Below are 26,113 nucleotides of genomic sequence, written 5' to 3'. Positions count from 1 at the left end.
GAGCCGTATGTGGCTCGAGAGCCGCAGTTTGCCGACCACTGGGCTAGGTTATGCTGCAACAACAAACAATCCTGAAATCTCAATGGCTTAACCCAACAAAAGTTTATTTCTCTCTCAGCATCATGTCCAAGTCAGGTCGGCAGGGGGTTCTGCTCTAGTCCCTCAGAGGAAGAAGCTGATGGGAATGCCATCTCAACATGTGCTTCTAGAACAGCAGAGGCAAAGAGAAGAGAACTCTGGGGGCTCGTGCCAGTAATAAATGTCCCAGCCCTTGGGGGACCTGTATCACTTCTGCTCACAGCTCATTGGCCAAAACTCATCCATGACTCCACCCACCCACAGAAGAGCTAGAAGTTGAGTCTTCCAGTGAGTGAGTCCTGAAGAGAGAAACCAGATCTCAGTGGCAACACTAGTAACACCCACACCCAGAAGCTGGATCCGCAGGCTTTGCAAAATACCTACATTTTTCCTATCAGCCCCTTGAGTGTGGATATTCCTTCACTTCCTGATGGATGACATGCTCTGGGCGGTGAAGGCAGGAGTGTAGGGCCTGGCTAGGTGGTGGGTTGCACTGGGAGGTTTCCTGTCTCCAGAACAGAGGATCCAGGGGCTCAGAGCTGCTCCGTCCTTCTCCAATCCCCTGGTACCCGACCCACCGATATGCACACACATATATCAAGACAAAAATGAAATGGGGGTCAAATATGTTGGTTTTTATTGAACTCACTGGGCTCGAGGACAAACAAAAGGAGGGGGCATGGCAATGGGAAAATGAGAGCTGGGGAGAGACTCGTACACATCCAGGCTGCTGAGGTGGCCCTCGGAGAACTACGGCTACAGGCCCCGGTGAGCGGGGCTCTAACCCTAACCCTCCCCTTAAATATGCCGGGGTCAGGGGGTCCCGATGGCAGGTCTGAGGCACACAGCCTTCCTTGCCCAGGTTCCAGGCTCTTCCAGAGAAAAAGTTGGATTCGTTGGTCCCAGCTTTAGAGGAAAGTGGAAACCAAGAGGCAAAGTAGGAGAAAGTTTTGGGATGGCGGAGGCTGGGAAGGAGAGCTTAAGATCCCAGTGGGAGGAGGTAGATATTGACAGGAGCGGGAAGTAGGAGGCTGCCCAAAGTAGGGCGAGGGGGATGGGGTTCCTTCCTTTGAGGGTCTATTGCGCACTTGACTTTAACCAGCAGCTTCTCACCCTGGATACAGCTCAGGGCCCCTTCACACGGTGCTAGAGCCATCTTGGTGGGAAAGTTTCAGGCTGATGGAGAGCAGGGAGGACGCGGAGAAGCGGGCCCTCCCCCTGCCTGGGCCCTTCTTCCAGGGTGAGAGGAGGAAGGGATTAAATGGAGACGCTGTTCTCAATGAGGGGAGGGTCCAGGTAGGCGTAGGGCAGGGCCAGGCCCTTGTTCCGCTCCCGGATGTCCTGGGAGATCTGGGCCAGGCGGCTCTGGAACGCAGCGATGCTCCGCCGCGGGGCCTCCTCGGTGAAGTGCTCGTCCGGGTAGGTGCCCAAGGGCCTCTGGGAGAGAACCAGGTGCGGGTCAGCCTGATGCTCAGGGCAGCACGGAGAATAACGAAGGACCACATTTGCCAGCCAACACAGTCAAGGTTGCTTCCAAGGGCATAAGCTAGGCTCAAGCCCTTCAAACCACATCCCGCAACCACCTCTCCCCGCACCCGCACCCGCACCCGCAACCGAACTGGCACAGACCAGCCGGACACTGGCGCTCACAGCGCAGGGAGTGCGGCCCGAAGGGGACCTGGGAGCCAGACAACCTAAAGCCAGTGCTCCCCCTGCTGGTAACTCCTTGCCTATCACCCTGACTCTTCCTGCATCTGGAAATGGCTGGATTGGACTGAAATCTTTAAAGGTCCTTTCCAGTGCCGGGGCCAATGTTCTGTGAACTAAAAGAACACAACCACACTCACAACACAACCGAAAGCCAGGCACACACGCTCCAGCAAACATGCCTATTTATACTCCTATGACCTCACAACCGAACAAAATTCAGACCCTGAAGACAACCAGGCCTGAGGTATCTTCCCAGTCACCCAATTTCATGGAACTTTTGCCAACACAGTCACCATCACCACACCCTGTCACACCACACAGCATGGCCAACTGCAGTCAAGAAATATTGCCGCCCTGGCCGGCGTGGCTCAGTGGACAGAGCATCAGCCTGCGGACTGAAGGGTCCCAGGGTTTGATTCCTGTCAAGAGCACCTGCCTGGGTTGCAGGCTCGGTCCCCAATAGGGGGCCTACAGGAGGCAGCGATTAATGATTCTCTCTCATCATTGATGTTTCTATCTCTCTCCCTCTTCCTTTCTCTTTGAAATCAATAAAAATATATTTTTCAAAAACAATAAAAATTGATTTTTTAAAAAAGAAATACCCCGATAAACTTCAGTCAGTGGCATCCTGTGGCAGGACAGGGCTGCCCCTCTCTCCATGACCACACCACCCAACCAATTCACCATCAGAGCTCATGGGGTCCTCTTCCCAAACAGCACACACTTCTTGTCCAATACAACCTTCGACAATAGAACCGTTGCCAATAATACTGATTTTTAAAAATTCTTGCCAAAACCGGTTTGGCTCATTGGATAGAGCGTCGGCCTGCGGACTGAAGGGTCCCAGGTTTGATTCCGGTCAAGGGCATGTACCTGGGTTTCGGGCACATCCCCAGTAGGAGATGTGCAGGAGGCAGCTGATCGATGTTTCTCTCTCATCGATGTTTCTAACTCTCTATCCCTCTCCCTTCCTCTCTGTAAAAAATCAATAAAATATATTTAAAAAAAAAAAGATCAAGACAGCATTTAAAAAAAAATTCTTTGTCTTGTTTTATTGCATGGGTAAACCTTCCAGAACAGTGCTAAGTAGCAGCAGTAACAGTGAGCATCGTTTTATTGTCCCTGACTTCAGTAAGGAGACCTCTATTGTTACACCATAAGGACGATGTTTTGTTTTCTAAAATATACTTTTTATCAAAACTGCATCAGGGAGTTTCATTTCACATGAGTTTTTATTAGTAAATGGCTGCTCGCACTTACCAAATGCTTTTTTGGCCTATATTGAGATGATTTTATGGTAAGTTTCTTTATTGATGTAAAAATTATATTGTCAGATTTCATAAGGTTGAGCCCATCTTTCATTCCTAGAATACATTAGACTTTGTCATGGTGTATTATTGTTCTACTGTGTATTACTGGCCTTCGTTGGCTAATGATATATTTTTAAGATTGTTGCAGCTAAGTGGAACAAGTTTACAATTTTATTTTTTTAATTACAGCTAACATGATGTAAGCACTTTATATGGGCTATCACAATGGCACAATAATCCTGTAAGACAGGTCCTCTTATCATCATCATTTTACAGATAAAGAAACTGAGGCTTGGAGGTGGGGAGAAATGGAGGGCGGTATGGGGGATACCTGGTGATGGAAGGAGACTTGGGTGGTGAACACACAATACAGTACAGATGATGTGTGTGCAATTGAGCGCCTGAAACCTGTATAATTTTATTAACCAGTGTCACTGCAAGAAACTCAATGAAAAGGAGAAGGAAGGAAGGAGGAAAGGAAGGAAGGAAGGAAGGAAGGAAGGAAGGAAGGAAGGAAGGAAGGAAGGGAAGAAGGGAGGAAGGAAGGAAAAAAGAAACTGAGGTTTGGAGATGCCCAATTATATAGCCAAGTTCACATGGGTGGGAGGTGTAGATCTGTGATGTCTACCTGAGACCCACCTGTCTTCTTTTTTATTTTTTTAAGAATAGGTCATTGCCCTAACCGGTTTGGCTCACTGGATAGAGCATCGGCCTGGGGACTGACGGGTCCTAGGTTCGATTCCGGTCAAGGGCATGTACCTTGGTTGTGGGCACATCCCCAGTAGGGGGTGTGCAGGAGGCAGCTGATCGATGTTTCTAGCTCTCTATCCCTCTCCTTTCCTCTCTGTAAATAATCAATAAAATATATTTTTTAAAAAAGAATAGGTCATTGATTTTTTTTTTAAGAGAGAGAGAAGAAGGGAGAGGGAGAGGGAGAGAGAGAGAGAAACATCCGTGTGAGCGCAAAACTGGGGCATGTGCCCTGATGGGAAACCAAACCTGAAACTTTTCCGTGTATGGGACGACACCCAACCAACTGAGCTACACTGGCCAGAGCCCACCTCTCTTGAGAACACTACATTTGAGAAACCAAGATGGCGGCATAGATAAACACCGAAAATGGCTGCCTCCCACAACAAATTAAAAAATACAACTAAAAGACAAAACGGACATCATCCAGAACCACAGGAAGACTGGCTGAGTGGAAATTCTACAACTAGAAGGAAAGAGAAAAGCACACTGAGACTCAGAGGAGGTGCGGAAGTGCAGAGGTACGGAGGCGCACGTGGAAAGGGCTGGCAACTGAGGACACGGCTGTCTTTCTGAGTTGGGAGGGAGTCACAAGCCCCCGACTGCTCTGAATTCCAGTTCCGGGTGAGTCTCTGGGGACCCAGACTCATACAGGGAGAAACTGGACTGTCTGGCAGCGGGCAGAACTCGGAACTCGAGGGCGGCTTTCTCTCAAAGGTGCTTACAGACGAGGGGCCCCTTAGGGCAGGGCTGGGGATCAGCCATAGCTGCTTGCTCCGCCCTGTTGATCCCCTGAGACCCTGCCCTACCCAAGCTTCGGCAGAGGCTTTTGCATATGAATGCCCTGGCCCTGAAAATTACCTAACAAACTGCAGCTGGGTAAGACAGACCCAGAACTTCCAAGAGAAGGCCCAAGGCCCCACAGCAGCTTGCATTGCTTCACAGCTAGGCCTCATTGGGCACCTCCAAACCCCAAACAAGGAAGGGGAATCTGCAGATCTCTTCATAGCTCCTGCTGGGTAGCCTCAGGCAGAGGCTAAATTGGCACCTCCTTAGAGATCCAAGAGCCAGTGTACCCAGTGATCAGAGTGGGACCATCCAGATTACAACTCCTCAGATCCATAAGGGACACACTCAGGGGGCAGACTCAGTGAGCACCAAAGCCCCACTGAAGCAAGTCTTGCCTCATAAGGGTGTCTTCAGCACAGAAGTTCTCCCACCATAGACACAGCTGATTCTCACAGCCAATTGGCCTGGAGGTCAATTCCTCCCAGTGATACTTACAACAATCAAGGCTTAACTACAACAAGACTGTGCACAAAGCCCAAAAGGGGTGCACCAAGAGTGTCCACCTCAGGTAATTGGGGAGGCTGAGCCACTGGGCCCTATAGAACACCTAGCACAGAAAGCCACTCTATCAACACAGGGAAGCATAAAAAAATGCGGAGACAAAGAAACAGGTCACAAATGACAGAAATGGAGGAAAGCAAACAACTAGATATAGAGTTCAAAACCACACTTTTAAGGTTTTTCAAGAACTTTCTAGAAACTGCCAATAAAGTTAGTAAGACCCTCAAAAAGTCTGGTGAGACCGCCGATAAATGTAGTGAGACCCTCAAGAAATCTAGTGAGACCCTCGAGGTTATGAAAAAGGACCAAATAGAAATTAAGCATACACTGACTGAAATAAAAGATATTATGCAGAGTTCCAACAGCAGACTAGAGGATCGCAAGAATCAAGTCAAAGATTTGAAATACGAAGAAGCAAAAAACACCCCACCAGGAAAGCAAAATGAAAAAAAGAACGCAAAAATGTGAAGATAGTATAAGGAGCCTCTGGGACAGCTTCAAGCGTCCCAACATCTGAATTATAGGGGTGCCAGAAGAAGAGAGAGAGCAAGATATTTAAAACCTATTTGAAGAAATAATGACAGAAAACTTCCCCTACCTGGTGAAAGAAATAGACTTACAGGTCCAGGAAGCGCAGAGAACCCCAAACAAAAGGAATCCAAAGAGGACCACACCAAGACACACCATAATTAAAATGCCAAGAGCAAAAGACAAAGAGAGAATCTTAAAAGCAGCAAGAGAAAGACAGTCAGTTACCTACAAGGGAGTACCCATACGACTGTCAGCTGATTTCTCAACAGAAACTTTGCAGGCCAGAAGGGAATGGCAAGAAATATTCAAAGTGATGAATGCCAAGAACCTACAACCAAGATTACTTTATCCAGCAAAGCTCTCATTCAGAAGTGAAGGTCAGATAAAGAGCTTCACAGATAAGGAAAAGCTAAAGGATTTCATCACCACCAAACCAGTATTATATGAAATGCTGAAAGGTATCCTTTAAGAAGAGGAAGAAGAAGAAAAAGGTAAAGATACAAATTATGAACAACAAATACACATCTATCAACAAGTGAATCTAGCCCTAGCCGGTTTGGCTCAGCGGATAGAGCGTCGGCCTGCGGACTCAAGGGTCCCAGGTTCGATTCCAGTCAAGGGCATGTACCTGGGTTTCGGGCACATCCCCAGTAGGGGGCGTGCAAGAGGCAGCTGAATCGATGTTTCTAACTTGCGAACTTGCTATCCCTCTCCCTCTCCCTTCCTCTCTGTAAAAAAATCAATAAAATATATATTTAAAAAAAACAAAAACAAGTGAATCTAAAAATCAAGTGAATAAATAATCTGATGAACAGAATAAACTGGTGATTATAATAGAATCAGGGGCATAGAAAGGGAGTGGACTGACTATTCTTGCGGGGGAAAGGGGTGTGGGGGGTGCGGGAAGAGACTGGACAAAAATAGTGCACCTATGGATGAGGACAGTGGGGCGGGGTGAGGGCGGAGGGTGGGGTGGGAACCGGGTGGAGGGGAGCTATGGGGGGAAAAAAGAGGAACAACTGTAATAATCTGAACAATAAAGATTTAATTTTAAAAAAAAAAGAACACTACATTTGCTAGTTGCTTGTATCAGGGTCCCCAGTAAAACGGAACCCAGTAAAGTAATTTGGAAACTTTCAACTTTTTCTATAACTTTAAACTTTTTCTATACCTTCAAGCAGTTTGAATAATTTAGGAATTACTTGTTTTTTGAAGGTTTATTAGAATCTCACTTTGCAAGGACGGGGTTCAGATCTTTTACAACGTTTTCCATTTATGTATAGTTTTCTGGGGTTAAGTTTTGTTTATGTTTTCCTAGAAAATCATTTATTTCATCTAGATTTCCACATTATTTGCATAAAACTGTAATTAGAATTTTTTTCTAATTTCTTCAGTCTTCTCTGCATTTGTGGCTGTATGCCTTTCCCATTCTTAATGTTGCACATTTATGTTCTTTCTTTTTTGTCTTCATTAGAATTGTTTCTGCTTTCTTGCTTTTATTGGTCATTTCAGAGAATCAATTTTATGTCTTATTTACTAAATTGACATCTGATTTCTAAAACTATAGTTTAGCTGTTTAAAAAGCAGAACACAGAAGAACAGGAGACTGGGTTCAAAGCCCTTTCACTAGCTGTGTGACCTTGGACTAATTGCTTAGTGCCTCTAAATCTCCATTTTCTCCCCTGTAAAACGGAACTACTGCCCGGCCAGCGTGGCTCAGTGGTTGAGCATCAACCTATAAACCAGGAGGTCACGGTTCAGTTCCCGGTCAGGGCATATGCCCACGTTTCGGGCTTGATCCCCAGTGAGGGGTATGCTGGAGGCAGCCAATCAATGACTTTTCTCTCATCATTGATGTTTCTATCTCTCTAGCCCTCTCCCTACCTCTCTGAAATCAGTAAAAATATATTTTAAAAAAATAAAAAATAAAATGAAACTACCATTTCCTGAACAGTTATATACTAGGCACTGTATTAAGCATTTTAAATATAGCTACTCATTTATTTTGTATATTAAAATGGTGGACATATGGTATCTAATTTAGTGACTAAGATATGACAGATCCTCAAGAAGGGTTAGCTGCTATTATTGTGGTGGCTGTTATAATTGTGCAGGTTAAACTTCCCATTGTTTCATGAGGAGGGAATCCTTCACCCTCATCCTCTTACCTACTCATCCCTCTCCACTGTGATATTGTAATTTATAAGAAATATGATTTTGCCTGGCTGGAGTGGCTCAGTTGGTTGAGTATCATCTCATGAACCAAAAGGTTACCAGTTAGATCCCTGGCCAAGCTGTCTTGCAGGAGGCAGCTGATTCATGTTTCTCTCTTGCATCGATGTTTCTCTCTCCCACTCCCTCTGTCTCTCTCTCTCTAAAATCAATAAAATTATTTTCTTAAAAAAAGAAATATATATTTGGCCTTCCTCCCATTCCTGGCACAGAGCTTCTAAAAACCCTTATAATTTCATGATAGAGTGCTAAGGTATCTTTTGTTATTCAAAATAAGCCCTTTTCAACCATTCCTCGGTTTATGTTAATGAGGTGAGTTCTGGAAAGCCCCTAAGGAAGGGAGACCATGGGAATCAACCAACTGATTAGAGACTTGAAACTTTTAGTCCCACCTCTGAACCTCTGGGGAGGGGGGAGGGGCTGGCGGTTAAATTAGTCCCCAACGGCTAATAATTTAATCAATTATTCCTGTGTAACAAAGCCTTCATCAAAACCCCTAAAATGCAGGTTTGGAGAGCCTCCAGGTTGGGGAAGTGTGGAGATGCTGAGAGGGTGGCATACCCAGAGAGCATTAAAGCTCTGCACCCCTCCCACACACCTTCCCTGTGCATTTCTTCCATCTGGCAGCCAATCAATGACTGAGTTGCAACCTCTTATAATAAACCAGTAATCTAGTAAACTGTTTTCCTGAGTTCTGTGAGCTGCTCCAGCAAATCAATGAAGCTGAGGAGGGGGTCGTAGAAACCTCTGATTGATAGTTGTTTGGTCAGAAACACAGCTGACAACCTGGACTTTTGCTCGGCAATTGGCACCTGAACAGGGGCAGGGCAGTCTTGTGGGTCTGAGCCCTTAACCTAAGGGATCTGACACTATCTCCAGGTGGTGTCAGAATTGAGCTAAATTACAGGACATATAGCTAGAGTCTGAGAATTGCTTGGTGTGGGAACAATCCCCATGCATTTGGTGGCCAGAAGCATTGAGTGAGAGACTGAGAGTAGTAATAGACTACAGTGGGGCCTTGACTTAGGAGTTTAATTCGTTCCAAGACCGAGCTCATTAAGGAGCTCGTTAACTCAAATTACTCTGTCAACTCAATGCAAAAAATCAGCCGAGAGACAGCTGGTATCTCAAAAAACTCGTTAGTCAGGACACTCATAAATCAAGGCCTCACTGTATTCTGTGAGTAGACAAAAAACAAGAGAGAGTTTTTCCTTTAAATTGACAGAAACGAACATCTTGGAATCCTTGGGAGATGGGACCAGAAAGGATCAGGATGCAGGCATGAGTTTCTGGCATCCCAAGGCTATAAGATGGTTAAGTTAAAACTTGTTAAGGAGATAAAATAGCTACACCAAATGGAGTCCAGCATGATAAATGAGGGTATTCTTGTAATGTCAGAGAATTTGTGAACAATGCCAGGAGGGCAGAGGCATGACTGATAATGTGTGAGTGAAGATTATGGTAATTGGTGATTAAAGGGCTGCTCCCCTACATAAAACCTAGCCTAAGTAACAGCCTCCTCCCTGTCATTCCTGCTTCCAAAATAGCCCTTCCCATCTATCTACACAGCCACAGAAGCACTCTTGCTAAAACACAGATTTAGCCATGTCACCCCAGTCTTAAGCCTCCTCAGTATCTCCCCACTGTATCTGAATGAATACTGTGCCTACACTGTACCTTTTAGGATCCTCAAGACACGCCAATGAACTCTTGCCTTCGCTTCCCTTCATGTCACTTGGTCTCATCCTTCCCTCTGCCTAGAAATTAACCCTGCCCCTGCTTTGTCTGCCAAATTCCTGCTTGTCGCACAGATCTCAGCTTAGATGTCCCTTCCTCCGAGAAGCTTCCCTGGGTTCACCCAGACTCAGTCAGGTTCCACAGGGCCCTCTACCATTAGACTATAGCAAGCTCATGAGGACAGGGCTCATATCTGCCCATCAGTGTCTGGCACATTGCAGGCACTCAAGAAGTACATGTTCAAATGGAGGAATTATACCTAAATAATTCCTACAACACTGTGGTACCCTTTTTCATTTATCTGTGTATCTCTTCAGCTAGACAGTAGGATTCCTGTGGGCAGGCCTGACTCATCTTTATATGCCTGGTGCCCAACACTGTGTTGACACATGGGAGGTATTCAAAAACTGTCTGTTGAATGTTTGATGAATGGATGAGTGGTTGATGGTTGAATGGCTGATGGATGGAAGAATAAATGGTTGGATGGATGGGTGGTCTGGTAAACTGGTGAATTGGATGGACGTTGTATCCCAGCCACTAACAGGTATTTGCTTCAATATATGTCTCTTGGGACCAAGTATAATTTCCTGAAGAAACTAAAGAACCCAGGGCAGTTCAGTAGTGGACATAAATGCCAGCAGTCATTCCCCAAGTCCCCCTGGGACAGCTACCATCACCTCCACTGCCCAGGCCCTGCAAACCTCTATCCACCACCGAAAAACACCCCCCACACAAACCTGGTCCTTGGGCTCTTGGCTGACCAACCAGAAGAGGAGAAGGTTGTTACAGGTGATGTTCACTTCTGGGAGGGTCTCCAGGTAACTCTTCAGGGTGGTGGTCCCCTTGGTCTGCGGTGGGGGCTGCCTCATGGATGAGGGAGCATTGGGCATCCAGGCCCCAAAGTCATGCTGTGGAGACCCCGCCCCAGTTGAGTCAACTGGCCAGAGGGAGAGGACCAGCTCCTTTATCATAATTCCTGCTCCTGCCCCCTACCATCCCAGGTCTTGCATTTGGGAAATGAGGGGATTGTGGAAAGGGAGGTGAGGGAGTGGTGTAGGACAGAAAGTTCCAGAAGTGAGGCAGGAGCCTGCCTCAACCCTTATTACTCCCCACCCAATGTTCCAGGACTGGGTGGGGTGAATCACCAAGGAACAAGGAGGACTCAGAGGGGAGGTAACCCTAGAAATGGGCCTGGGGCTAGCATGCCAAACACAGCAACCTGAAACTCCACTTGACTGCATCCTAACCATGACAGAAGTCCATAAGTTCTACTCCCTATGCAACACCAACTCAAGTCAACATTATAGCCTTGGACCCAACTCCACCCTAGTCATCACCCAACACCAGTCCTTCACTCCACCCAGTCACCACTCCAATCCCATCCCCAGTGATAAACCCATCCCACCCAGGCTCTCGTCGGGAACTCTGGCCTCAGCTGCATTGCTGAGCCTAAACTTCCCCGGCCAAATCGCCCACTGGCCTGCCCTCTGCAGCCTCACCTGCCCACTGTTGACAGCAGCGTGCTGGGCGGAACAGTTGAAGATGATTGATGTGAGGAACTTCAGCAGCTCCTGTGGGGTGCGCAGCTGGCATGGGAAGCCTGGGTATGGGAGGGAGGGAAGAGAGTGTGGAGGGGACTGGATTCCTAGGGGCAGCTCGGGGCTGGGGCTCAGCACAGGGGGAGAGTAAGAAAGGGAGGGCTGAACATTTGGCCACCACGGTCTTTAGACTAGGGTTAGGGTTAGGCTGAGGTTAGGGATGGTCATCACCAAGGTTTGTGGTCTCTGAAGGGGGTCAGGATAGGAGCTGGAAACTGGGGTCAGACCAGAAAATGCCCAGTCAGCAGAGCTCACAGTGGAAGAGCCAGTTTCAAGCAGACCACCAAGGCACCTCTGTCTGCAGCCTATATTAGCATTTAGTGATTAAATTCTACCCAGTTCACTGAGATTTGTCCAAGCAAGCACCCAGTAGCCGGTCATCTGCCACTGGGCTTAGAATGTGCTACCAATAAGCTCACAGAGATGGAAGCGGAAGGAAGCTCTCAGGCCAGGGCTTGGCTCTTTGAAGAGAGGGCAGGCAGGCAGGCAGGCACAGGGGCACATCATTGGGGAAGAGGCCTCCCTGCGCGAGTGGGTGAGCTTTGAATAGAAAGAAGATGACAGAGGAAGCAGTTCAGCCCTTGGCCCTCTTCTCTGTACGTCACTGGTCTTATCCAAGTCCTTGGTTTAACCACCTCCCCCGGCTGACAACTCCTAAGTTCACATCTCTGGCTGGCTCTCCCTGGCCCCTGAACTTCCCATCTGTACAACCTAATGCTTGACTCCCTACCCTACACACTCCCCAAACCTGTGCTTCCCACAGTCATCCCATGTGGACACTCTTTGTCCTGTACACTGACTCTTTTTATCTCGCCCCGCACATATCAGTAACACTTCCAGAAGCCAATTGTCTCACCACCTTGTCTCCACCACTACCCAGTATCCATCCTCTCACTCCTGGATGAATCTGCCTGCTTCTGCCATGACCCCGACAGCTAGAGTAAGTGATCCTTTAGAATCCTAAATTCAGTTATGTCACTTCTGGCCAAAACCCTCTACGGCAGCAGTTCTCAACCTGTGGGTCGTGACCCCTTTGGGGGGGTTGAACGACCCTTTCACAGGGGTCGCCTAAGACCATTGGAAAACACATATATAATTACAAATTGTTTTTGTGATTCATCACTATGCTTTAATTATGTTCAATTTGTCACAACGAAATTGGGGGTCACCACAACATGAGGAACTGTATTAAAGGGTCGCGGCGTTAGGAAGGTTGAGAACCACTGCTCTACGGGCTTCCCATCTCACTTACCTCACCATGATCTTACTTGATCTGGCTCTGGCTTGTTCTCGGACTTCAGTTCCTTTCCAACTTTTCTCCCTCTCACTTACTCTACTCCAGCCTTGCAGGCCTTCCTTATATTCCTCAAAACTCCCAGCATGCTCCCACCTCAGGGCCTTGTCCTCCCACCTCTGCCTGCACACTCTTACGCCGGCTATCCACAGAACCAGCTCTCTCACTTCCTTACATCCCTACTCAAACATCACCTCCTCCTCGGGGAAGCCTTCCCTGACCACCTATCTAAAATTATCCCCCCACCTCGACACACTAGTGACTTCGGATGCTGTTTCATTCTTCTTACCATTTGTAACCACCTAACATAATTTTTTGTTATCTGTGTCTCCCCACAAGAATGTTAAGCTCCATGAAGGCTGGGGCTTTTGTCTGTCACGTTCACTGCTAAACCCCAGCACCTAGAACAATAGTTAACGCCTATTAGCAGCCCAGTGATGACTGGTTGAATGAAGTGAATACATGAGAGGCTAAGAAGCCAGAGTGGAAAGGAATGGGGTGCAAGCAGGGTGAAGGGTTATGGGGGTGGGGCTGCAGCAGTGGCCAGGCCAGGTGGTTTCTGGGTGCTATTTCAGAGGATTACCGGGGCAGCGCCCCACAGGCTTGGCAGACAAGCATCAGAAGGCTGGGAGAGGTGGGTCTGGTTAAGAAGCAGCTGCCACAATGCAGGAACAATGTGAGGATTGGGACGAGGGTGGTGACAGTGGGAAATGATGGGGACAATAGGGTTAGCTACCCGACTGGCTTTAGGTGAAGAGGAAGGCAGAGGGGAACATGAGTCAAAGATGGATCCGAGGTTTGGAGTCAGGATGACTGGAGAGAGACTAATGCAACCGAGCAGACAGAGAGGTTGGGAGGGAGGCCTGGGTATCTGCCTGGGAGTGTGTGGGAATTTTCTGAATGTTCAGTTCCTGGTTGATAGTCTAACCTTGAGGGCTGAAGATAAAAAAAATAAAGCTATTAAAAAAATAAAAATAAAGCAGTCAGATTATCTATGGGAATTTTTCTGCAGCTCATACTGTTTATTTTCTCCCCTTGAACTACGGAACAAAAGGCATACTGACGGAGGTTAATGAACGAGCCTTTACCTTAAAACATATTAATCTAGAATAAGTTTGTCAGGAGAGCTGTTTGTTCAGTCTGAAGAATGTTCAGATGTATTAAATCAGAGAGTTTAATAAAGTAAGAGAGGAGAGTTGAGCTAACAGTAACTATATCCCCCTCTGGGTCTTAACTAGGAATTAGATAATCCCAAAGGGCAACTGCCTTCCGGAAGAGGAGCAATCCGAACCAGGACTGCCCCGGATTGACAGCAGGCTGGCAAAGCTCGGGGAGGCGTCGCCCTTGAAAAGATCCCAAGGCAATCTGGCTGTCACTACCTTTACTCAGAACTCACTCTAGGCATCACTAATGGTGAGACAGCCTGGCATGATGAGCCTCCCAAGATGATGCAACGAGGAGACCACAGCATCACCTGAGAAATATTCTTGCCAAAAAATATTTAGCCTTTAGTTATTACAGGGGATAGAGGAACCAGCTGAATGACAGCGTGAGGCAGCAACTAGATAAATTCAGAAGGTGAGACATTGTGCAAAACTGCTTCTGGCTTTTTCATAGTCTTTGTCAGATGCCCTGTGATTTTATTAAAAAGGAGGGGAGTGCAATCCTAAATTAAGACACTTTAGAGTCAAAACAAATGCACATGGGGTCCTTGACTGGCTCCAGAATCAACAGGATCAAATGAGGGGAAATGGGACAAGTGAGGAAATTTGAATATGGACTAGAGAAAAGGGTGATATTGGAGATTACTATCAATTTTGTTAGTGAGATGACAGTATTGTAGTTGTGTAGAAAAACATCATTTTTAGAGGCTTCTTGATTGGGGTGAAATATGAAAGATATGTATTTGCTCTAAAAGATTTTGCCAATAAACAAAGCAACAGATTAATCAAATATAGCAAAGATGTTAACAATTGCTGAATCTGGGTGGTGAGTAAATGGGTGTTCATTACATTATACTCTCTACTTTTCTACATGTTTAAAATGTTGTGTCTTAAAAAAGCCTCAAGCCCTGGCTGGGTGGCTCGGATGGTTGGAGCATCATTCCATACACCAAAAGGTTGTGGGTTTGATTACCGGTCAGGGCACACACCTAGGTTACTGGGGGTTTCAGGATCTTTCTCTCTCACACAGTTGTTTCTCTCTCTCTCTCTCTCTCTCAAATCAATAAAAACGTATCTTCAGGAGGATTTTTTTTAAAGCCTTGAAGCTGCAAGAGCTGCTCATTCTATTTGTGGGTGATGTGAGACCATTCCTCCTCACTGGGTCCACACACACACACACACACACACACGCACACGCACGCACACGCACACGCACATGCACACACACCCACGCACACGCACACACGCACGCGCGCGCACACACGCACACACACGCACGCGCGCGCGCACACACGCACACACACGCGCGCGCGCGCGCACACGCACACGCACACACAAGCACACACATGCACACACACGCGCACACACACAGGAACCTCTCCGGGCGGCCACTGGAAGTTCTAAGTCAGCTGAAAGCCACATCCCTGCTGAGAGGAGGCGTCCTGTGCGGTGAGAGTCTTCCCCGATCAGGCCAGGGCTGGGGGCACTGGGAGATGGACATTTGTGCCACTTTGGGCTTTGCCTTCTCTTCCACTACACCCAGATATAGAAGTCTCCTCTGCATTTGCCAATGCTGACGTACAGACCATAATACAGCGGCACCAGGGACACAGGCTTTGAAGAGTCGCAATGGGGCATATAACCCGGGTGAGGCCAGAATCCTTTGGAATGACGTCATTTCATGTTTGGGTCTCAAGAGGGACAATGAAAGAGCCAACAAGGAAAGTCCTTCAGCAAATGCGGAGTGGGGGATTTCCAAGCCTGGAATCAGCTACAGAGGAGAAACAGGAGACAAGATCCTTCAAGAGGGAGGGGTAGAGAGGAGGCAGAGATCCAGGATAAGCCAACAGCAGGGACCTGGGAAGAAGCGGGAGGTTCAGAAGGACCTGTTCTCCCAGGAGCTAAGGGAAGACTAAGGAAGGGAGGGTGTGCTAGGCATCTGCTTGGCGCTGAGGTAAGCAGAGGTCTACGGAGGGCGCGGGTCTCAGAGGCCTCTCAGGCAGTGTCAGGAGAGAGGGAGGAGTTAGGGTTAGGTAACTGGAGTAAATAAGGGGGAATTAGGCAGCAGCAGGACCAACTCACCCTTTGAAGCCAAAGGAAGTGAGAGAGGTTGAGGGCTGGAGGGGCCACCTGGCAGCACAGTCATAAGAGAGTATGAGAGAAGGTTCCAGAATCCTTTGTGTTTGAAGCCAAAGATTACTCCCCCTACATGATGTCACACATCCATACAGCTCAGCAAAGAGAAGTGAATGGGTGGGCTCAGGCTCATGGAAAGGTCTAGAAGGGACCAGATGGGCACAGGGTAATAGTTGAAAGCAAGGGCTTTGCAGACCAGAGGAGCTGGCTCTGGGTCCTGGTCCTGCCACTTATTGTATAACCTTCTCTGTGCCTATTCCTCATCTGTTCAGTGGGGCTAGTAGGTGCACTTCAACAGTTGATCAGTAAATAGGAACTGGTTAATGGTGGGCCGGGAGAGCACTGGGTCACTGGGAGCCTGGGGGGGGGGGGGGGGGGGCGCGGGGATGGAGAAGGCATACCTGAGCTTTCCCGGCTCAGGAACGCCCAAGCAAAAATCTCGCCGACCCAGGCCTGCAGTTCCGAATCCTGCTGCACAGACGCGTCACTGGGATAGTAGTAGCCCACAATTTCTGAGACAAAGCTGCAGGAAAAAGATGCCCATGCCATGGCAGTGACCTTGGGCTCAGGCCTGACCAGAAAACCAAGGTCCAGTGCTGAGGGGGGAGCCAGCTGGTCAGAGTCCACAAGAGCCCGTGGGGGTTCAGTGGAGACCCCGCCTCCCGCCAGATGCAGTTGGAACCCAAGTGCCCAGGCTTCCCTCATGTCTCGCCCTCCACTCCTGAGTCTCGCCCTCCACTCCTGAGTCACAGCTGCTCTGGGCCTCCTTCCTGCACAGGGGTGGGGGGGGGGGGCGCGGGGGGGGGGGTACACAGAGGAGAGCCAGGCTCATGCTACATCCCCTCCCCACTCAGCACCCAGCAGACAGGAGGCCCCAGCCTACACCTCGCTGTCTCACCTTCTCTGGACGCCCGGTCCTTCCCTTCCTCCACTGTGTTCATACACGGCCCAACCTCTCCCCAGCCCAAAGCTATCAGCCATTTCATAGGGGACCCCAATCCCAACTCTCACCCTCGGAGTGCCCCATGCTTGGGCCTGAGAACACCCGGAAGTCCCCGCACCCAGCGCCCCAGCCTGCATGAACGTAGAGACCCACACTGCCCCTGGCCCAGGAGGCCCCGAGGGGCCAGACTGGCTTCAGGGTCCCAGGCCCACACCTCTCAATGGCGGCCCAGATCTTCAGGCCGTCATCCCGGTAATGGTAGTTGGGGATAGCCAAAACCCCGCGGGCCCGCAGGCTGTCCGGAAAGCAGAAATTGGTGTAGGTGAAGTGGGCCAGGCCCGTGCTCATGAGGTAGAGGAGGCCTTGCCTTCCGATGGAGGTGACCTGAGGACACATCACAGCTCAGCTCCCGGGCCTTCCCTCTCCCCCTCCCCCAGGGCCTGGGGACAGACGTGGCTAGTGACGCAGCAGAGGGGATTTTCAGTTAATCAAGCAGCCAAAGACCACGGATCAAAACCCCCATGGGGGGCCTGACATTGGCGGCGCAGGTTGCGGCCCTACTATGTGCACAGGAGATCATCCTTAGGTATTTAGTAACTAAAAATGAATGAACTGCTGCTACGGAGGCAGGGAGGCGAGAGCAGGGCTCGGCGCAGGGTCAGCGAGGGGCTGTGCTTAGATGGGGGTGGGGTACCCCACCCAGCGCAAGGAGCATCTGGAACTTGGTCTGGGGGGGGGGGGGGGTCCGTGGGTGGGGTGGGTGGGCGGAGACCGGGTTTGTGGGCGGGGCAAGTAGGAGACTGGAGGGGAGGGGCTGGCAGAAACCGTGGAATGAGATTGGACGCCCAACGAGCTTGTGGGCGGGGCAAAGCGTCTTCCGGGGCGGGGCCTCAGAGGGGGCGGGGCCTCAGAGAGGGCGGGGGCGGGGGGCGGGGGCGGGGGCGGGGGGCCGCACCTGGTCCACCAGGCCCTCGGGGTTGAGCAGCGTGGCGCGGGCGATGGTGTTCACCTGCAGCGTGTACCGCGTGTGGGGGAGCAGGAGCTGCGAACGGAATGAGGTCCCGGGAGCCGAGGGGAGGAGGCCGCCTGCCCCGCCCCCCCTGGCCCGGCCGGGGGGTCACACCGACCTTGTAGACGGGGTGGCAGAGCGGCAGCTGACGCAGCGTGGCCATGGCGAAGGCCTCGCACAGCAAGTGCGTGCACAAGAAGTGCGTGTTGTTCTCGTGCACCAGGAACTCGGAGTTGCGCACCCACGTCTTGGCCAGCAGCCAGTCCCAGTCGGAGTCCGTGGGGAGAAAGATGGGGCTGTCCGGCCCGGGGGTCTGGCTGAGCTGCGTCCAGGCATCATAAGGGGGTGAGACTCCAGCCTGCCGGTGTGCCCCGGAGGCCCCACCCCCAAAAGCCCTGCCCCGGGCTCACCTGGATGGCCAAGGGCATTAGCGCCCCCTGCGGGTTGAGCCACAGCAGGCAGAGCGGGGCGGCCACGTACTGCTGGCGGCCGTTGAGGCAGTGGACCGGGGCCTCCGCCAGGATCCAGTAGTCGGCAAGGAAGAGGTTCCCCCTCTGGGGAAGGTGCACGGAGCCTCAATACACTTCCCACCCGCGCGCCGCCTTTCTCCCTGTTCTCTGCCCACTCCCCCCTCGCCTCTGGCCTCAATGGTCAATGTGGGGTACCCCCCCATCCCAGAATGTCCAGAATGAGGTCCAGCAGAGTCCCTCCTTTTGCAACCTTTCACCTGGCTTCCCAGCTTGGACAAGCCAGCATCCTCTCCCTTCTCCCCGTACCTGCTTCTTCCTACTTTAATGCAGATGACCTCGGTGTATCCAAGAAAAGCAAAATCACCAAACACCTCAGCCTTCTGGGGGAGACCCGAGGATGTGGCTGCGAAGCTCCTAGTTCTCCATGATTGTTCCTGGCCATCTCCTCCTTACCCTTCACACCCATCCTTTGTCCCTGGGGGCAACTCACCCACCTCTAGCTCTGTCTGCAGGCAGGTGCCAGGGCCCAGCAAGGGGGCCACCATGTCATTGGTGACAGGCAGCTTGCTGGGCAAGCTGGAGAGGCAGTGCAGCATGACAGGATTGACGCCGTTCAGGTACTGGTACCCGAAGAAGGAGTCCTCGCACCAGTGCTCCGTGACATAGTCTAGGGAGCAGGAGGGGGAGGAACTGGTTGGTCTGGAAACTGCTTCCCCAGAGCCTGCTCTTTGCCCAGACCTTTGCTCATCACGAAGGTTTGGGATTTCGTGACAGCAACCCTATGAGATGGGCATAATTATATCTCCATTTAACACTGGGCCCTGACAGTCAAAGAGAGAGAGAGAGAGAGAGAGAGAGAGAGTGAGTTGCTCAGTTGAGTGGCATAATCGGGCTTTGAACCTAAGTCTGGCCCCAAAGCCCAGAACTCCTGGTGGCGGGAGTAGAGGAAGCGAGGCGAGGGCCCCTGGTCAGGATCGGGACTCCCTCACTTACTCTGGACCCTCTCCCGGGCAAGCAAAGTCTCTCTCCATCCTCACGCCCACATTCTTGTCCCCTCGGAGAGGAGTGGAGATGCGTGGGTTCCTGAGGGGAATCTGTGAGACTGCCTCCAGTGACACCGCGAGCTCCCCCCACGGGAATCCCCATCCCTCTGAGCGCTGGAGGGGCTTTCCCGGACGGGCACTTGGGCCTGAGCATGGGACAGGGTGGAGGGGGGACAGCTCCTGCTTGGCTCTGCACACCTGAAGTGAAGGTCTTGTGGCACCAGAAGATATTCCGAATGTCATCCAGCTTCTTCCAGGAGCCCTTTCGGTCCAGCAGCCCTCGAAGCTTCATGCCCAAGGACCTGAGGGGGGAGGGGAGGGAGACGGTGTCTGGGGCTGCCAGGGGCCCTGTGTCCCAGCCTAGAGGTCTGGAGGGAACTGACAAGATCAATGTCCAGAGCAGAGGTGCCTAACAATCCTCATGGAAGAAACGCCTAATGGCCAGCTGAGGCTTTGTAGGGGCGACTCCGTATGTGGATGCAAAGGTGGCGCACGTGGTGCAGGCAAGTCGCCTTCACTGGTGGTTTTGGCCTGCTTTCTGCAAGCTCCCATCTTGTCGCAGACATGCACTGGCACCCCTCTTCCTACAGGACAAAGCCCCAGCTGCGAAGGCAGGCTGGGAAACGCCCCGCCGGCCGGTTTCTATCAACCTGTGCAGTTTTTTCTCCTGCCAGGGGCACTAGAGAGAGCCAACGCAGCTACCACCACCAAAACTATATTTTGTGCACAGGACTGATAAAGGTGGGCTTGGCAACCTGAGGGGCGTGCACGTTCCACTTTGTGGATGTCTGTACTGTTTGGATATTTTTTACAATGAGCATATGTTATTTTATAACCGGGGGGCGGGGGGGACGGGGGGGGGGGAAGTGCTTGAAATGAAGTCTGCTTTCCCCCCTGGGCTTTCATTAAACTATGCCTCTCCCAGAAAGCCATCTCCTACATCTCCACCGAGCACCAAACCCATCTGTTCTTCTGTGTGCATTTTAGATGCAACACCCTTTAGGAAGCATACCCGATTGTCTCCAAACACACGCCTTTCCGTATCTTTCCCAAACGCTCATCACTCCCTTCACTGCCTTGTGAATACAAGGTACTCACTCAGATCATCTCCCATTGTACCATGGGCTCTCAGGGCTGTGACTTGGCTCTTATTGCCCTGACATACCCAGTTCATAATAATCACTCGCTACCTGGGCCAAGTCCCAAAGGGAATACAACACAGATCAGGCAGGTTTGTGGCAACTGGTCAATAAGGTAGGCTCTGTAAGGACGCTGGTGAGGATAACTGAAGGCGGAGGGGCAAGGGGCAGTAGTGGCCTGATAAGCCCAGAACAACTTCAAAAGCCACTCCTCCTGCCACATGTACTTGCTGAGTGCCTGCCCACCAGGGCCCAGGAGATGGGAAAAACTGGGTGGGAGGAGGCGATAAAGGAGAAAGAAAAGGCCTTCCTCTTTCCAAGGGCCTGCCACAGGCATTTCCATAACGCCCTGCAGTAACCCCGCACTCAAAGCCCCACCACTGTCCCCTCCTCTCCGTGAGCAGCTGAGCTGCCAACGGCCAGCTCCCTCTTCCCACAAGCCTTCCCTGAGCCCCGCGCCAGCTGTCCTGTGGTCTCCTGGGACGTCCCCTGCCTAGACCCACATAGCCATTTGGGGAGCAACTCAGGTGCCTCTCCCTTCCCGAATGCCCCTCTGGTCCCTGGCAGAGGTCCCCTGCCAAGGCCCTTGTCCTGAGCCCTGAAGCCCGAGCTGCCTGTGCGGCCTGCCTGCCCCAACGCCCCACAGACCTTCTGGAGCCCCACCCCACTTTCTCACCCTCCTCCGGTCCTTCTCCAAAAGCATCATTCTGGCTCGGAGGCCTGGACATGAGGAGCCAGCTTACTGCTCTGGCCTCCACTGGGCCTCTTAGAGCAGCCACTGCACAAATGGCTCGCTGAGCCTCTCTCTCCTGCCAAACCTACCCAGGTTTGCCCAGAACCACCCCCCCCCCCCCCACTTTCCCCTTCTCCTTGTCTCCCTGGCTCAAAGCCCGCTTCCATCCCACCTGCCACTCCAGGCGCCACTTCCTGCCCACCCACCCCCAGCCTCTGCCTCCTCTAGACACCCGAGTGTCCACTGTACCCCCTCCAGCCATGTCACTCACAGCTTCAGCTGTTGCCTTGAGCTGCTTCGATTGCTAATTAACTCTGTTCCCTAATGATACTGAGTTCCTCCCAGCCAAGAGTATATCCTAACACTACTAGCATCTACTGAGACATTATTTTGTGCTGGGTGTTACTTCATTAAATTCTCTCCCAAACCTATAAGGTAGGCATGAATATTATTGTCATTTTATAGATGAGGAAACCATTTAGAGCAGTGGTTCTCAACCTTCTGGCCCTTTAAATACAGTTCCTCATGTTGTGACCCAACCATAAAATTATTTTCGTTGCTACTTCATAACTGTAATGTTGCTACTGTTATGAATTGTAATGTAAATATCTGATATGCAGGATGGTCTTAGGCGGCCCCTGTGAAAGGGTCGTTCGACCACCAAAGGGGTCGCGACCCACAGGTTGAGAACCGCTGATTTAGAGGCTAAGTGAAAAGCAAGGCCACACAGCTAGAAAGCATTGGTTCTGGGAATTGAAAATGACGTGGTCTGACCACTTTCTTAAAGCTTAAGAGCCAGACCTCTCTTTTCTACTCAACAAGGTCCCAGCAGTGCCTGGAACCATGCTGTGCACAATTCATTGTATTCGTTGGAGGGATGGAAAAACAATGGATGACTAAGGAGCAAAGCGGAGCCCACGGGGATATAGGGCATGGAGGAGTCTAAGGAGAGAGAGAGGAGCCTGAGGGGCAGAGAGAGAAGAGACTGGGGCCATAGAAGGGGTGACTGGGGCAGGGAGAGGGGAGACGGGACAAAGAGAGTGAAGAGGGGTGGGGAGAAGGGAAAGTGAGGCAGAGATGTGGCTGTGCATCAGGGGCAGAGGCGGACGGAAGAGTGACAGGAGTGCAGGTGCCTCACGCAGGGATGGCATTGAAGATCAGCGAGGTCGTCTTGGTGGCCGAGTATCTGATATTGGGCTCCATGTGCAGCAGGGAGGGGATGTCAATTTTCATGGGGAAGCCAGGCAGGTACCGATTCCCACTGCTAGGGAATAGGAGAAGGTGGGGGCAGAAGAACAGAGAACAGTCAGAAAGGCCTACAGCTCACCTCTCTAATTCCTTCCCTCTCTCTTCCCCCAGACTTCGTAGGCCTCCCCTCACTCTGGGCTCCTCCCCTGCCCTCTCCCATCAGGCCTGAAGCCACCTCCTCCTCTCTGCCATATCCCAGGGGCCACCCCTGCCTACTCTGCTCCGGGCACTTGAATTAAATTGCCCTTATTGTAGTTCACAACTTCTCTTTCCAGGCTGTCTGGGCCCATCCTCTCAACAGACCCTTCACTTCACAGCCCTCCACCTTCTTCCCATGCCTGGGTCCTTCCTCACCTGTCGTCCTGATTCGCACGAGTTGTTGTCCTGGTCAAGGTAAATTTCTTGTCTGACTCCATCTGCTCAAAGGTGCTGACATCCACGATGCCTGGGAAGCCAGGGGCATAGACCTTCCAACTTCCGGGGGAAAGAGGTTAGAGATGGTGAGTCAAACTTAGGGTACAGAAACTTTAGCTTCTAAAGACATGCCTTGAAATTAAAACTCCCCAAAACTCCCACTTTCTGGGGGACAAAGAATTGGGATTTTCTCCCCAAGGCACTGGGCTTCAGATCAGGGTAGCATTTGAGGGCGACATGAATGTCCAGGCTGGGTTAGAGTCGGGTTTAGGCTGAGATTAAGATCACAGCCCGTTTGGGGGTGAGGTTGAGGATAGGCTGAGATCTGTCAGTACCACAGTCACATCAGGGGCTGAGTGTGGATTCACTGATGGGATCAGGACAATGATTGGTACTGGCGTTCTGGGTCTGGACTCCGGGTCAATAGTAGGTTGCGGTTAGGTTTAAATAGTGGTCCTGATTGGAGTTGGTCCCCAAGATGGGGACAGAGGTCAGAATTAGTAACAGTGTGATTAATTCTGAAGTCAGAATAAAAATGGGGAAAGAAGTGAAGTTAGGTCACCCTCACCGGTAGCATTCTTGTCGGGCCTGGAGTTCCCGTTTCCTGTGGTCCAGAAGGAAGGGAAGGGATTCTTGACAAATAGTTCTCGCTGTGGGGAATGAAATTACTCATCGTTTAAGTCCTTTTTCAAACAACAACTTCTCCATCAAAGCTTGCCTGAGCCCCTAACCCTTGCACCCAACCCCTCAGTAATGTGGACACCCCATGTTCTTTGTGCATTCACCAGAGATTCAGGACAACCTCGCCCCCAAATCCTAACAACCTTCCTTATTGCTTACACGTTTGTTTCCTTTCCAAGACTATGAACTCTTTCTGAGCAGAAATCACATTGTATTCATTTTTATTCCCAGCATCTGGCATGGTGCCTAGCACAGTGCCCATAGCATGCATTTGATAAATGAGATGAGCACATATATTTTGTAACGTGGTGGATAGATGGCTATGATGATAGATGGGGTTCAGAGTGAGGTCTATGAAGAACTCACTATGGGCCGAGGGGTCATGTTCACTTATTTTACCTTGACCTAGAACAGCATCTCTCATCCCTAAGACTCATCTCAAACTAGTCCTGCTTTTCTAGATCAGACAGCTCAGGAGATGTGGCAGGTCAGAGGCTGAGGGAGTTAGACCGCGGCATTCTTGAAAGGTCATCCAAATTCAAAAAGGAATCCTAACCGCAGCCCACAGGGACTTCCGGCACACTGGAAAAGCCAGGAGTGGTGGACAGGGCCTTTCCAGCTCAACACTCAGGGCTTCTCCGCCCGCCCGTTGAAATGCAATTACGCCACTTGCAGGATAGCTCCTTTTTGGGGTCCTGGAGGAGTTCACTTAGGGAAGTGCAGAGGGAGTCAGCGGAGAGCAAACAGCCATCTGCCCGTGTTTGTGTCTGTGTCTGGGTGGTGTGAGTGTACACAGTGCGGGTCTAGTCTCTGTCGGTCTCCAGAGGGGTAAATACTGTCCGAGAAGCCCCTGCATTTCAAGGCTTTAGAGGCTCACCTTTTGCAGAAAGCACCTACTTGGGAGCCCTGAACTTGTGCCACTAACCCCAAGCCTGTCCCCTACACCCTGGGCTCTGGGAGACCCCACCCCTAATCCCAAAGGGTGCGTTCTGCAGCACAAGGCCAGCCCCTGCCTCTGGCCCACCTGTTCCTGGTCGCAGCTCTACAGTGCAGAAGCCCTCAATCCACTGATAGCAGGGGAAGTGGAAAAGGGCACCGTCGGGGGCAGTGACACAGATGTGGCTGCAGTACCAGGAGTCCTTGCGGAAATAAGCATAGCGCTCCTTGTGTAGACGCAGCAGCACGAGCTCGCCCAGCTCTGCTGAGCAGCGCACTTTGTACTTCTGCACCTGAGGGGACCAACAGAGGAAGCAGGTGAGAGGCGAGGTACTGCCGGAGCTGTCCTGCACCTTGCAAGGTGCGTCTGAACCCACACCTGTTCTGGCATAGAAACCTGAGCTGCCGCTAACCCATGTGACGATTTTGTATGAGTTAGAAAAAAAGCACCCCTTCACCAGGCAGAAGCAACCGCAGCTACCACAGGCAGGGTAGGCTCTGGATTGCACTAGCCCCCTTGGTGGCCAACTTCTCCCCAAGACCCACCAACAAACAATCCTGGGCCTGGTAGAGGCAGGTGGACGCCCCCCAGAGAAGAAGAAACCCAGACTCTGGGAGTTCAAGCGACTTGCCCAGAGCCCACCTTCAGTTATGAGAGGAGAAGCTGGGAAGCCATTGGAATTCTGCCCCCTTGCCCAGGACTCCTTCACAGCCCCGCCTGGGTAGGGTTTATCATCCCCAGGAAAGACAGGAAACAGACAGAGCCAGCAGCCAGAGTTCTGCAGGAGGTGATGAGCCCTGAAGGAAGACGGTCCCCTCCTTCAGGGTCCCCTGCTGGCCCTGCCCCTCAGGGGTGCTCCTCCCTCTCTCCTCTGTACTCACCGATCCAGGGGCGAAGTCCCTGCCCACGCGATCCAGCAGCTGCTTGGGGCTCTCACCATACATGCCCACCAGAGTGACGGAGATGTTGTCCAGTGTGCCTGCCCCCAGGTAGGCACCGGTGGTCACACACACGCGGTACACGGCCATGATGGGAGGGAAGGAGGGATGCCTCCCGACAAGGTGAGCCCCAGCAGCGGGCCGGCCTGGAGGTGAGCAGCAGGCCGAGCAGGACTGGACGGCTGTGATGCTGAGCCGCTGGATGGGAGGTCTGGGGGCGGGGGGGGGTGGGGGGTAGGGGGAAAGGCCTTGGAGGAAAGGCCCAGCTCCCTCTGAGATGTTTTCTCTGTCCTGAAGCTCCCGGCCTCTGCCCGGGCCTCTGCTCACTGCCGGCTCCCTCTCCCCGCCCACACCTGTCTTCTAATAGTTGTTTGCTTGCCTCTGGCGCAGCCGGTCTCTCTGGCTGGCAGGACAGGGCTCACCCAGATGGATATCAGGAGCCCCAGCCTCGCTGGGAAGGGAGGGACCAAATGCTCAGAGAGAGACAGCGAGTAGGTGACGCCTGTATGATTGGGACATGGTCAGGGGCCCTACAGATGCTCTGGGGCCCTTGTCCGCCCGGCCACTCCCAAATTTCCCCTCCCCAAGACCCTTTCCTCATCTCTCAGCCACAACCGGGGACAAAGCACCCACATTCCTACTTGTGAATCATCCACGTGAATCACTGTA

The 26,113-nt window shown here is 51.3% G+C and overlaps 1 protein-coding gene across 2 annotated transcripts; it reads right to left on the bottom strand.

Moving 5' to 3' along the window:
• Positions 1-701: 701 nt before the first annotated feature.
• On the bottom strand, positions 702-25,619 carry ALOXE3 (arachidonate epidermal lipoxygenase 3). Of its 2 annotated transcripts, none has more exons than XM_070395607.1 (15): positions 25,388-25,619; positions 24,594-24,798; positions 23,457-23,538; positions 22,829-22,948; positions 22,365-22,490; positions 19,553-19,656; positions 18,806-18,978; positions 18,252-18,395; positions 17,960-18,163; positions 17,788-17,874; positions 17,047-17,216; positions 16,291-16,412; positions 11,198-11,298; positions 10,436-10,606; positions 702-1,515 (listed from the first exon to the last, which is right to left on the bottom strand). In XM_070395607.1, exons 1-15 carry the CDS (start codon positions 25,532-25,534, stop codon positions 1,336-1,338), a joined length of 2,136 nt encoding a protein of 711 aa, XP_070251708.1. In that variant the 5' UTR covers positions 25,535-25,619; the 3' UTR covers positions 702-1,335. The 2 variants fall into 2 exon arrangements, with proteins under 2 accessions (XP_070251708.1, XP_070251709.1); XM_070395608.1 differs by having other exon boundaries at positions 22,365-22,487.
• Between the last annotated feature and the right edge of the window lie 494 nt (positions 25,620-26,113).

Source organism: Myotis yumanensis, unplaced genomic scaffold, assembly GCF_028538775.1.
Source record: "Myotis yumanensis isolate MYYU_CA2020_CCGP unplaced genomic scaffold, mMyoYum1.0.hap1 SCAF_16, whole genome shotgun sequence".
Classification (NCBI taxonomy): domain Eukaryota; kingdom Metazoa; phylum Chordata; class Mammalia; order Chiroptera; family Vespertilionidae; genus Myotis; species Myotis yumanensis.
This window is presented reverse-complemented; position numbering and strand designations above follow the sequence as displayed.